We start from the raw sequence: 13,411 nt of genomic DNA, 5'->3' as shown, positions 1-13,411 counted from the left end.
TCCAAAAGAAAAATGGGAAAAGCAATTCAAAGAAAGTCAACACTTTAAAAACCACATACACCAGGCGTGGTGGTACACGCCTTTAATCCCAGCACTTGGAAGACAGAGGTGAGAGGATTGCTGTGAGTTCGAGGACACCCTGAGAATCAATAGTGAATTCCAGGTCAGCCTGGGGTACAGTGAGATCCTACCTTGAAAAACCAAAAAAGCACATACTCAGAATTATCACTCACCTTTGACTCTTTACTGTCATCTCCATTACTTCTAGAAGTCAGTCACTGCGTTCTTGAGAAAACCCCACTGGTTCAACACCAAGCTGAAATAACTTACACATCTCCCTCTGACACTGAGATAATGGCTTTTGTGGTAAATGTTGGGTTTCAAGATTTATCTCATGAATACTTTTCCCACCCATTTTGAAAAGGGTCTTCTGTATCTCAGGCAGGGCTCCAACTCTTTATGAAGCCCAGAACAACCTAGAACTTCTGATTCTCTCACCTTTACTCCTGAGTGCTGGGATTGCAGTCTTCTGTGGTTCTTGTGATTGAACCCAACCTTTTGTGAAAAATAGGCAAGCACCCAGCCTCTTCAACACTTGGACTTGAACTCATTTGGCACACCTCAACATGCAAGGGGGAAACCAAACCTTTAGCTGTGGTCAATTTACACAAGGGGCTAAGAAGCCTTTACACTTCAAACTAATTTCAGGTATCCATGTATTCCTCTGTACCTCCACTGATGGGAAGAGATAAAAACAAAAAGATGATTTTTAAAAAAGATACATTCATGAAGAAAATTTTAATTAAAAAAATCAAAAGAAAAATCAAACAGTGCCTAAATCTTTATTTTTCATAACCTACATTTTTTTCAAATTAGACAATTTTACACTGAATGACACAAAAGGAAACTTAAATTACCAATAGTTTACATGTAAGCTTGATTCCAGTCTTAAAGAAAAGAAGGAGAACAACAAACAAAAGCCCTCAAGAAAGCTTCCACATTACACTCCCATCCTGCGACTCCCAGCATTAGTGCTCCTGGAATCCTCGATTGTCTGCTGCTTTCTGTGGAGCAGGCCACAAAGCACACAAACCCACAACTACAGCTCACTGACGGGAACACAAAGACAGGTATGCACCATCAGTTGCTTGCTGTGAGACACCACACCAGTTTTAAAATGTAAACTGCAGAAACCCTAATACAGCAATGTAAGACGTTTTTGCCACTCACTAGTGGCAACCAGTGAGATACAATGGCAGGAAGGACTGATAAGAGACATCATGACACCAACTGCTACTAGTGATTACTTGAAATTCATGTCTGGTAAAATGGAGTCACATTCCTATTCCTGTATTTTCAAATGAGAATTAAGTATCACCACACAATTTTACAAGTTACAGTCATTTGTGGCTGCTGTATCTCTAATTCTATAACTTGAGATACTGAGAGGAATGAGTAAATTGTCCAAAAAAAAAAAAAAGGTATGCAAAACCACATTATCATTTGCTGTATGTGACACAGCAAAAGCTGCATGCACCTGCACGCACCCTCACAGCTTCCCTATGGCGATCACTTCCATATTTTTCTGGGTGGAAAATCTTAAAGTATTATCAGGTTTTTGCTTTGACATTATATAGCTATTTGGCGTATCATCTTTGCTTCCTTTAAAGAGTGCTATAAAATAAATCACATCTGAGCAAGGTTTTAGCTCCTGATGCCAGGCTGTACCTGGTTACACAGTAATTACAGTGTCTGACCTGTCCAGCCGGCAAGCAGCACCCTCACCTGGAGGACCTGCAATTCCACGTGCCTACCTGCTCCCGTGCCTGTGTGTGGCGGCTAGGTTTCATACTTCTGGCCAGCAAACAGTAAGCACCTATGGCTGGCTCTGCCATACATGCTTCAAGCTGCAATGCTGACACCTTAGGGAAAGAATTTCTCATTAAAAAATTAAAAACAAAACAAAAAAACAAAAACCAAGGACTCACTGTGTGAGCACTGTAATTTGGGGATGAGGATGGCTCACAATACATTGGCCCCTCTTCCAGCAAAGATGTGACATTAAAGACCCTAGGTCTGAGAGCTCACCTTCCAGCGTTTATACTATCTGTTTGGGCTCAAGAGATCAATTGTTTTTGACTGTCAGTGATCTGACAGCTCCAAGAAAATTCATTCCTATGTTCCTTACCAGGCATTTAAAATATCAGCACTGTGTTTACTCCTATGTCTCTGAATGAAAACTGCTCTGAAGGAAAACGGTCAATGCAGCAGGCATCTTTTCCTCTGGCAGGATAAATCACAGGTAGTAATATGATTTTAATTAGTAGATATTTTTAAATTTCATTTGACAATCCTACCAGTTTCTGCTTTTACTTCAAATCCCCTTCACATTAGACATGCTTAGTATGCTTTTACATACTTTTTAAGAGCATGAAGCATTTGAAGGCTTTTTGTAAGACTTTCCATTTCCTTTTGCAGCAAAGAGGCAGAATCAGAACCAGTTCAACACACCAGTATAAGAAAGGAAAATAAAAAACCTCAAAAAATTAAAATACTCAAACCACAACATTTAGTTTATCTACATCCAGCTCAACAGCAACATTTATAATATATCAATAATTTTTATCAGATTTTTCTCTGTAGGGTACCTTTTTAATATGTTCTGATTATTTACAACTGTACAAGCCAAGCACTCCCAAGTGCACATATTAATACAGTATCGACTATTTGCATTTACAGGAGTTTTCAACAATCTGAAAAAAGATCAACTGTTGAAGATCTGTAAGGTACATTACAAAAACTACTGCTAGTTCTTGTACTACAGTATGCTTACTCAGCAAACTACAAGAGATCCACATGGTAACTGAGTAACTCTGATCCACTCCTGCCAACCCAGGGGCCGGTCTCCATGAGCTCTAAGCTGTCTTATACAAAAGTTAAGGCAAAGTCATTTTCAAGTTTAAATAAAATTCAAGTCTTTAAATATTGGATGGAAATCATTTTTGTCTTTAAAAAAAATAACCTCAGTCTTGTTAAATAACATTTTGTGGAATAAACTGTATGGTTACATTTAGCAAGAAATATTTTAATGTCTGCTGCTTAGAACACTTAAAGAAAAGTTTGAGGCATTTAAAAACAAAATAATTTATATTTAACTTTATTATAAACTTGCTAACTTTAGTGCATTCTTGTTCTTCAGAAGTGCAGTACTTCTAGAAGTGAATCAATGAGGCCCTCATCTTGGAGGTAAAAAGAGCAGAAATTTCTGTCCTCCACCAGCCAAAGAGAGGTGAAACCCAAAAACACCATTCTGTCACGGTTACATACTTTGAAATCCATGTGCTGATGCAGAAGTACAGGAAGACATCCACATGGAGCTGGCTAAGATGTGGACTCTCCAATGAGAGTGCTTGGGGGAGACATGACAGAAATGTGCACAGAACAGGCATACAGGCCAGGAGCCAGGCAGCCAGCTCACAGAGATCAAAACGACATCATGGGTCACCTTCATGGTGTGGTGTCAGTGGGCAACAAGGTTGATATTTTCATTTAGGTTCTATTCACAATGTGCTTTGAATTTATTTTCTGTAATAGCCACTTGGAACTGGAGTGAGAAGCTGGTTACTTGCTTGCAGTACATCAAAACTCAAAGGATTGAATCTTTTTCGAGTGCTCTGTGCAGGTTCATTCTGCCCACTAGATTAAAAAAGTATCTATCTATCTATCTATCTACCTACCTATCTATGTATATATATACATATATATGCACACACATACATACACACACATATATATATATATACACACACATATATGTATATATATGCATATATACATACATATACGTATCTTTTTTTTTTTAAAGCTAGAATGATCTGTTAACAGTTGAAAATACAGCTCCAGTGCCAGTATGTCAGTGACCTGGCACTGCCAGCCTTACCCATCTACTGGGATACCTGAACCATGTGCACTTGCAGACCAGTTATTTAAAAAAAAAATAAATAAAAATGAAGAGGCATAGTCCCTTAATTTAGAAAACTCATATATACCTTGCATTCAGAGCCATGTGGAGGCTTAATTAAAAAATAACAATTTATTAGAATGCATTTTCTATCCTGAAAAAAAAAATCAGACTTATGCATCACCTCCAGTTAAGCACCAACCTAAAATAAGGTTTATATTAATTAAATCCTGAAAAATAGATTTTTTTCAAGAGGGGAAAAATCCAACTCACAGAAGAAAAATAACTTGCAGGCATCCCATGGGCCTCCTAGACACTGCAAGCTCCTAACCAGCGGCTCATTCTCTAAGTGGGGAGAGTTTCTTTTGTGGTGAATACACTCTTTGTGACCCCTCCCAGGTATCCAGTTTTCACTGAGGAGACTTGGGGGGAGTGTTCTGTTCTTTGCTGAGACGCTTCCCAACAGCTGGTGGTGAGGGTCGGCGCCCAGGCTGCCTCCTCTGGTCTTTGGGGGCTCCAGGAGTGGACTTGAGGGCAGGTGGTTCCCTGTATCTCTCCACAGGCTCAGCAAGCTTCTTCTCTTCTTTCCCACAACCGACAGTGCTTGGCTTCTGTTCTTTTGAGGGTTGCAATGGGGAGGAAGGAGGCTCTTTACTCGTTCTCTGACAAATCTCTGCATAACTGGGCTTTCGCATTTCCTGAAAGCAGACAAATATAGGATTACATCAGGACAGACCCAAAAAAAAAAAAAAAAAAAATCAAGCTTTGTATGATAAAATTTCAATTAAGTAACTTTTCATCTTCCCAGGTGTTTTTATATTAAAAGTGATTATAACGGGGCTGGAGAGAAGGCTCAGCAGTTAAGGTAGTTGCCTGTGACGCCTAAGGTTTGATTCCCCAGAACCCATGTAAGCCAGATATGCATGCCTACAAGATGGCCCACTATCTGGAGTTTTACTGCAGTGGCTAGAGGTGCTGGCATGCCAATTCTTTCTCTCATAAAGTAAATAATTTTTTTAAAAAAAGATATCATGGTAATACATGCCTTTAATCCTAGCACTTGGGAGGCTGAGGTAGAAGGATCACTATGAGTTCAAGGCAAGCCCTCTGAGACTACAGAGTAAGTTCCAGGTCAGCCTGAGCTAGCAAGAACTACCTTGAAAAAAAATTTTTTTTAAACTACAGATAAGCAGTACAATTTTCCTACCTGGATACTGTAGAATACCTCTTAAAAATGGTCATTTGAGGGAGGGGAGATGACTCAGTGGTAAGAGTGCTTGCCTGCAAACATGATGGAGTAAGGGGCTAAGTTTGACTCCCAGCATCCATGTGAAAAATATGGGCACAGCCATCCATGTCTGTAATCCCAATCCTATATGGGACAGAGACCACACTCACTGGGGCTCGCTGGTCATCCAGTCTGACTAAAAAACCAGGTTTAGTGGAGCTCTGTATCAAGGAAGCAAAGTAGAAAGAGCAATAGTCGGAGGCACCAAAAGTAATGTTTTCCTCTAGCTTCCATGTGAATGCATGCATACATATGCACACACCACATGTACACATGCTACATGCACACTGAAAGGTCAGCATCAGAACAGGCACAGTGATATAATACCAATTAAACTCTGCCCCACATGGAGCTTGTAAACATTCCTAGGGAATGTAGAAGTGTTAAGAGGCCCAAGAAAAGGGAAAATATGCCTAGCAAAAGATGCAAACATTGCTTTCTATGGACCTGCTTCCCTTGATACAGGCAGAACAAGGCCAATGAGTAGTGAAACAGCTGTGGTCCTGACAGTCTGTATGTTTGTGTTGAGACAGGGTCTCATATAGGTCAGGCTGGCCTCAAACTTGCTTTATAGCTGAGGAAATCCTTGAACTTCTAGTCCTACTGCCTCCAATGCCTGGAGTGCTGGGATTATAGGCAGGTATTACCACACTTGATACTCTTCAAAAAACAGGTAACAAAAAACCTAACAAAACCAACCAAACTAATAAACACATTTCAAACTAAAGGGCTACAATGCATTAAAAACAATGAAGGCATGGACTGGCAATAAAGCTTTTTTGGTATGGACTGCCTGCCTAGCATGAAGGAAAATGAGATTTAAGGTCATCCTTGGCTACTCAGTGAGTTCCAGGCTAACCTGGGATACATGAGACTGAGAGGGAGGGGCAAGAAGGGAGGGAAGGATGATGGGAGAGGTTGGGGAGAGGAAGAGTGTGTGTGGAGGCCAGAGGTTGACTTCAGGTGTCTTCCTTAATTGCTCTTCACCTTATGCCCAGATTTTTATGTGGGTGCTGGAGAGATGGCTTAGCAGTTAAGGTTGTTTGCCTGTGAAGCCTAAGGTTTGACTCCCCAGAACCCATGTAACCCAGATGTGCATGCCCATAAGATGGCTCATGTGTCTGGAGTTTGACTACAGTGGCTAGAGGTGCTAGCTTGTAAATCATCTTCATATCCCTCACTTTTTTTTGCAGGGGGGAGGTAGGGACATACACAGTCTTGCTCAGTAGCCTGGCTGACCTAGAACCTATATTGATTCTCCTGCTTCTGCCTCCCAAGTACTATGACTATAGGCCTGTGCCACTATACCTAGCCATAATTTCAGACTTAACTCACTGGGCTCAAAGCTCAGCTCCCAAATATAATTGCAACAGTTCAACCAAGACCAAACTGAGTGTGATGCAAATCAGAGATACTGGATTCAAGGTCAGAAACTATTAGAAAGAATATCACTGGGATTGTTTGAGACATTGTCTTGCTATGTATCCCGCTTGGCTGGAACTCCCTTTGTAGACCAGGGGTCTTCGAGTGATCATCCTGCCTCTTTGCCTCCCAAGGGTTGAAACAGCCATCACACCTGGCAGAATCAGTAGGATTTAAACCTACAATTTAGGTCAGGGAATAAGCCAGGCCACTTATCTTGTTCTTCCCAGCCATTCTGCTTAATTCTTTATGGCATACATTCACAGTAAATGCTACAGAAGGAGGAGTTGGGATCATGTTACTTTTCTTGTTGTTGAAATAGGACAACTCTATCACTGTCTAGAAATCACTAGAGCAGTTGGTTGGAAATGGGTAGCAAATATTCAGGACATTTTGTACAGAAAAGATGACACACAGACACAAGCCAAAACCCATCATATACAAAATATATGTACAATATAACAATGAGCAGGTGTAGGACAGTGCCATGCCCTTTTGCTACATTGGGTCTGTGAGTGCTGTGGAGGAAGGCAGATGGAAGGTACTTACTGTGGCAGCTCCGTTTACCTGCACTGATTTACATGCAGTCTTAGTAGGGGTAGAAGGGAGTCTGTCCACACTGTGGGTTTCCCTCTGCTTTTCTGCCACTTTGAGATCCCTGTAAAATGTCACCTAATATGAGAATCTCATTCACCATGACAGGTCACTCCTATCAGTACACAGCAGTTGGCAGAATATGGATACTCACTCAGGTAAATGGGTTGGGGAAGGGGAACGTTCATAGGCTGCTGATAGCACACAGGGGGCTGGCACCGAAGGCTCTCTGGGAACCACTACAGGAATGGTGTTTGTACTTGCATCTGCAATGAGGCTCTGAAAATGATCAAAGCAACAACTGATTAAGACACATTCATCAGATCTTTTCAAAAGAAGTAATGTCTAATTATTATAAGCACCATAACTTCAAACACAATGCGAGGCAGAGCCTACTTCTAATCTCCCTGTCAGGACATAAGAGAGCTGTGTCCACTTTATCCCAAGAGAACAGAATAAGACTCATGATGCCTTCCTGATAAACTGCCAAGTCACAGCCCAAGGACACTGTTCCAATGAAAACATCAACAAGACCTCAAGTTTTGTCTTTGCTTACAGAGCACACAGCCCTCTTCCTCTCAGCAAATGCAGAATCCATTCTATGTCCTGGGCTTTTTTTTTTTTTTAATTTACATTATAATTATTTGTAAGCACGCTTTTTCAAGTAAGTAACAACCAAATGCACCTTGTTATTTTCATCTGGTGTACTGGGGCTCATCATAACACTCAAATATCTACTGAGCATGGAATTTATCACATTTTGTATGACTATTACAAAAACAAAGGTTTACATGTTTGTATCTCTAAATTTGGGTACTTTGTACTGAATCCATGAACAACCCTAGGAAGTAGTGTGTCAATAAACCCAATATAACAGGTGGGGAAACTGAAACTGGGAATATATAGGTTAAGTTGTCCAAGTTCACAAGGCAAAGATGTCTCACTCTGTTTCTCTCTCTCTCTTTTTTTTAAAAAAACATTTGTGTGGTATGTGTGTCTGGATGTGTGGGCCCGTGTAAGTAGATGCCAAAGTTTGACATTTGATGTCTTAATCATTCTCCAGCTTATTCTTTGAGGAAGAATCTCTCCCTGAACCCAGGTTTAACCATTTGCTCGATTAACTAGCCAGTGAGCCACCAAAGACTCCTTGTCTCTGCTTCTCCAGCAATGGGATTACAGACATGTGTTACCATACCTGGCATTTATGTGGGCTCTGGGGATCTGAACTTAGCCCCTTGTGCTTGCATACCAAGTTCTTTACACAGTGAGCCATCTCTCTACCCTCCTGAATCCAGATCTTACTTCAGTAACTCCCCTAAGTGCACCAATGGTTATTGTACAAGTTCAATCCATCATGTACGTAACATAATTATGTAACTATCAAAAGGTACCCCCTCCAAAAAAAAACAAAACAAAACAAAAAACAAAAATCAAGAGCTGGTTGTAAGTGTAAAAAAAGTAAAAATTTCCTAAATGCATTTCTGTTCAAAGCAGGCAAAACCTTCACTGGTAAAATAAAGTGGTGGGCTTCAGTAGGGAATGGCACAATTCATACTCTTACCTGTGGGTGGATGTTAGCCAAAGACTTTGAAACCCTTGCTGCCCAAGAAACAGAATCTCTTAAAATTGCTCAAGTAGGAGGAGTTCTAGCTTGTTGAAACCATGGAATGGGCAAAGACTTTCTACTTGTAAAGTGTGCTTACATTCAATATATATTAAATTCTGGCTCTACTTAGATACAGAGGGACTGTACTGTGCAAAACTCAGGTCAACCAGGGAGGGACTTACGGTAACCTTATGTCCAAATTCCCCCATTGCTCTAAAACTAAAATGGCCTATTAATTAAGATATTGTCACAGGTGAGCCACTAAAAAGCAGAAGTGCAGAGTGTGTCACCTGGCCACTGAATCAGGCCCAGCCTTCATAAAGCAGCAATTCCTTTTTATGGAAGAAAAGACTTTTTACACAGAAACTCAAAATATGCACTCAAAGCAGCTATTTATGAAACCAGGCAGAGAAGCCTGTCTGTTCTCCTTTATCCATTAACTCAGGGAGGAGGCCACAGCTTGAAAAGTAGAATTCCTGACTACTGCAGTACACCAATTCTGTAACAACATTTTATAAGGCAATCAGAAATTATGTAGAAGGTAAAGGCTTGTAATTTATAAAACACATCAAATCTAATGTGATCGCTATTAGAAACTACAGAATCAGGGCTGGAGAGATGGCTTAGCGGTTAAGCTCTTGCCTGTGAAGCCTAAGGACCCCGGTTCGAGGCTCGGTTCCCCAGGTCCCACGTTAGCCAGATGCACGAGGGGGCGCATGCATCTGGAGTTCGTTTGCAGAGGCTGGAAGCCCTGGCGCGCCCATTCTCCCTCTCTCCCTCTATCTGTCTTTCTCTCTGTGTCTGTCGCTCTCAAATAAAAAAAAAAAAATTATATAAAAAAAGAAACTACAGAATCATTTTATGCACACAGTATCCAAGGCTAAAAATAGGAGCAATGTTCTACCTACCATCATGAAAAGGACTATACCCCACACTTTATCTTAGTCTCAAGATTCTGCAGCAAAACTGTCTGTCCTAGTGATGAGAAGCTGCAGCATTCACGACTGTGCTTCTGAACTTGTGCTGTGGAACTGTACCCCACCTCCTAATCCAGAGGCAAAAATGAGTTATACTGGAAAAAGACACATGGGCAATTCTGATGTAGAGCAACAGTTGATAACTGCAGCATAAATGAGGCTTAGATGCAGGACCATGCAACTAGACCCTCCATCCTCTAGCCCTACTCATTTAGCCAGTTAGTAACTGGGCAGAAAGTGATCACTTTGTAAGGTCCACAGCCTTTAGACCTTGATGCTGTAGCAGAACAAGTCCTACTTTCAACTCCTCAGCTACATCACACTGCAGAAGCCCTGGGAAGGAAATTTCTTGGGATGATGATCACTAGAGACTTTGTGTAAATCTACAGAGTTCATTGAAAGCCAACACATTATAATGAAGTTATTTCAGGCTTCTTACGACTTGACTTATGGTAACTACTAAAAGTTTTATTACCTCTGAAATAATTTAATTTTTTTTTTGGTTTCAATTTTGTGCTTTCTGAAATGATAACAAGAGTGTAATCTAAGCTTCTTTCTGGTGACATAAACTCCACCTCTGACCTCTGCAGATAACAAGGGGAAGAGGATGGGTTGGCCCCTTGTTCAAAGCTGAACTTACCATTCCAAGTGATTGCTGTAGGTCACTGAAAAGCTCTTATGATCTTTTTTAAAAAGCATGTTAACCAACAAAATGCCTGACACAAAACCCCTGGCTTAGTAAATATTAATAAGGATTGGAATTGTAATATGTTATCTTACTCTTTCTTTTGAAGATCCTATTACCAAGCTGGATAGCCTATTTTCAAATAAGTCTTCTGTTTTCAAGTTGCCTGCAGCTCCAGGTAATGGAGGGAAGTTGGACAGCCCCAGTTCAAAGCTTGGTGATGGAGGCTTTGGTGGCGTTGGAGACTGAGTCTGGCTGCTCTGTGACAGAATGACACCACATGAAGTCAGCCAAGTGTGGAGAAATATAGTACTAAAGTAAGGCAAAGAATCTTCTGACTACCACATGTGCTTGGAAAAGTCTACAAATAACAAACAGAAGTGTCCTCCATGGTCAGATTAACTGTGGTATAACAGTGCCTGTTTAAAGTAGCCCTTACCAGACCTTCTGGGTAACGGCAAACACCTTTAATCCCAAACATAGGCAGAGGTAGGACGACTGCCATGAACAGTAAATCTGCAGATCAGCCTTGCAGATCAGACAGAATGACATTCTATGGGGCGGGGTGGGGGGGGAACCAAACCAAAACAAACAGAAAAAAGGTGTCCTCTGCTATACTCAGTAATAGGCATAAGTACAAAAGCAGTGATGGTAGCAACTCAGATAAGAAGCCAGACTGTGCTTCCTTTAGATAAAACAGCGAATGTTCTCAACTGAAGAAAAGAAACTCATATTCTGAGGTTGCTAAGAAGGAAGTTTCTGTATGACAGTGGAAGCAGAAAAATAATTGTGTGTTAGTTTTTTTGTTTTGTTTGTTATTTAAATGTTTTTCAAGGTAGGGTCTCACCTCTGTCTCCAGTGTGCTAAGATTAAAGGTGTGCACCAGGGTTTTTTTTTTTTTTTTTTTTGAGGCAAGCCCAACAGGCTGGCCTTTATTTATTTATTTTTTTAAATGTCAGAGTACAAGAGAGAGAATTGGTGCACCAGGGCCTCTAGCCACTATAATTGAATTCCAGATGCGTGCACCACCTAGTGGGCACATGCAACCCTGAGCACACACATCACCTTGTGTCTGCCTTACATGGGCCCTGGAGAGTCAAATATGGGTCCTTAGGCTTTACAGGCAAGTGCTTTAACTGCTAAGCCATCTGTGGTGGTTTGATTCAGGAGTCCCCCATAAACTCAGGTGTTCTGAATGTTAGGTTCCCAGCTGATGGAGATTTGGGAATTAACGCCTCCTGGAGGCAGCATATTGTTGGGAGTGGGCTTATGGGTGTTACAGCCCCTTGCCAATGTTTGACACACTCTCCTGTTGCTATTGTCCACTTTATGTTGGCCAGGAGGTGATGTCCACCCTCTGCTCATACCATCGGTTTCCCCTGCCCTGATGGAGATGCAGCTCAAGTCTGTAAGCCAAAATAAATCCCCCTTTCCCCACAAGCTGCTCTTGGTCAGGTGATTTCTGCCAGCAACGTGAACCTGACTGCAACACCATCTCTCCAGCCCATGTTTTAATGTTGCATCTCACACTTTGATATTTATAAACACAACGGTTAGAGTTTAGATAAGATGTTTGAGTACTGTCCCAGGTTTCAGGAATCCATCAAGTCTTAGAACATTCCCTAATGAACAGAAGGGAGGCTGCTGAATTTTAAATTCCATAGTTGGCCACACCAAGGACCTTTCCAGGACACACACATGCAGACTGCATTGTGTAGAAGAGTAAGATCTTGACAGCACCTATTCCACTGCTCCCATATCTATGTACTATGGAACAACCTCCAGAAACCAGTCACCATTGTTTTTAAAACTCCACAATCTGTTCCTCTTTAGGCCAACAAAACTGTTTGTTATTGCTGTAAGGATATCACATTATTTAAAAACAAAAACAAAAAAGAAAGGCTTCTGAAAGGCTCTAATATCTTAGACTTAATCCATTTAATTAACTCTCATGTTTGTTTAGTATTAGACTTAAATACCTTGCAAAAATGACACAGGATTTTATGTACTCACTGTAAACTTCTCCTCTCTTTTCTTCCGGTAGCCAAAGGAATTTTTCCTAGAGGAGTAGAAAGCAAAGACCATTATTTTTTTCCTTACTTGGAAAATTTACTGAGTGTGTGTCTATGTTCATACATTCAAAGCACATACCAAGTCGGCCAGTTCCTATCACCATGTAACCTTGTAACCTTCCAACAATAAATTTTGACTTTAAAAGCCCAATTTGCTGGGTATGGTAGCACATGTCTTTCATTCCATCACTCAGGAGGCTGAGGTAGGAGGGTCACCATGACCTTGATGCCAGTCTGGGCTATATAGTGAGTTCCAGGTATCTTGGGCTACAGTGAGACCCTACCTGAAACAAAATAAAATGCCTGCTGGGCATGGTGGCATATATCTTTAATCCCAGCACTCAGGAGGCAGAGGTAGGAGGATCACCATGAGTCTGAGGTCACCCTGAGACTGACTACCTAGAGAATTCCAGGTCAGCCTGGAGTAGAGCAAGACCCTACCTGAAAAGCAAAAATAAAACAAACAAACAAAAAAACACAACAAAAACAGCAACAGAAAAAGCCTAACTTTAAAAAGAAGCAAAGGCCCAGTGGTACACTCTGTAATCCCAGCAAGAAGCCTGCAAATCTGAGTTCAACCTAGAAAGACTCTTCAAAATGTATCAAAAAACAAGAAAAGCTTAAACAAAACAACAACAAAAGGTTGATAGTAAAGGACTAAATCTGATTTTGAGATAGGTATATAAAAGAATACCTAAAGGCCACTTAAGAATTTTTATTAAGATATGAATATTTGAATACCCTTTGAGCTGGAATGACAAGATATATTAAATTGGACACCAAGCTATGTAAGACAGTAGTAAGTT

At 40.8% G+C, this 13,411-nt stretch overlaps 1 protein-coding gene across 2 annotated transcripts in view; it reads right to left on the bottom strand.

Annotated features, from left to right (window-relative positions):
- Positions 1–826: 826 nt before the first annotated feature.
- Positions 827–13,411, bottom strand: part of Larp4b (La ribonucleoprotein 4B) — a 94,171-nt gene continuing 81,586 nt past the window's right edge. For both annotated transcript variants that reach the window (XM_004662200.2, XM_045152341.1), the window contains 5 exons: positions 12,547–12,592; positions 10,629–10,793; positions 7,420–7,544; positions 7,221–7,329; positions 827–4,659 (listed from right to left, as the gene is read on the bottom strand). In XM_004662200.2, the coding sequence (XP_004662257.1) occupies positions 4,372–4,659; positions 7,221–7,329; positions 7,420–7,544; positions 10,629–10,793; positions 12,547–12,592 (733 nt within the window). In that variant the 3' untranslated portion in view covers positions 827–4,371. The remainder of the gene's footprint in view (positions 4,660–7,220; positions 7,330–7,419; positions 7,545–10,628; positions 10,794–12,546; positions 12,593–13,411) is intronic.

Source organism: Jaculus jaculus, chromosome 6 (assembly GCF_020740685.1).
Source record: "Jaculus jaculus isolate mJacJac1 chromosome 6, mJacJac1.mat.Y.cur, whole genome shotgun sequence".
NCBI classification, from domain to species: Eukaryota; Metazoa; Chordata; class Mammalia; order Rodentia; family Dipodidae; genus Jaculus; species Jaculus jaculus.
Note: the sequence above shows the minus strand (reverse complement) of the source record. Positions and strands in the feature narration are given on the sequence as shown.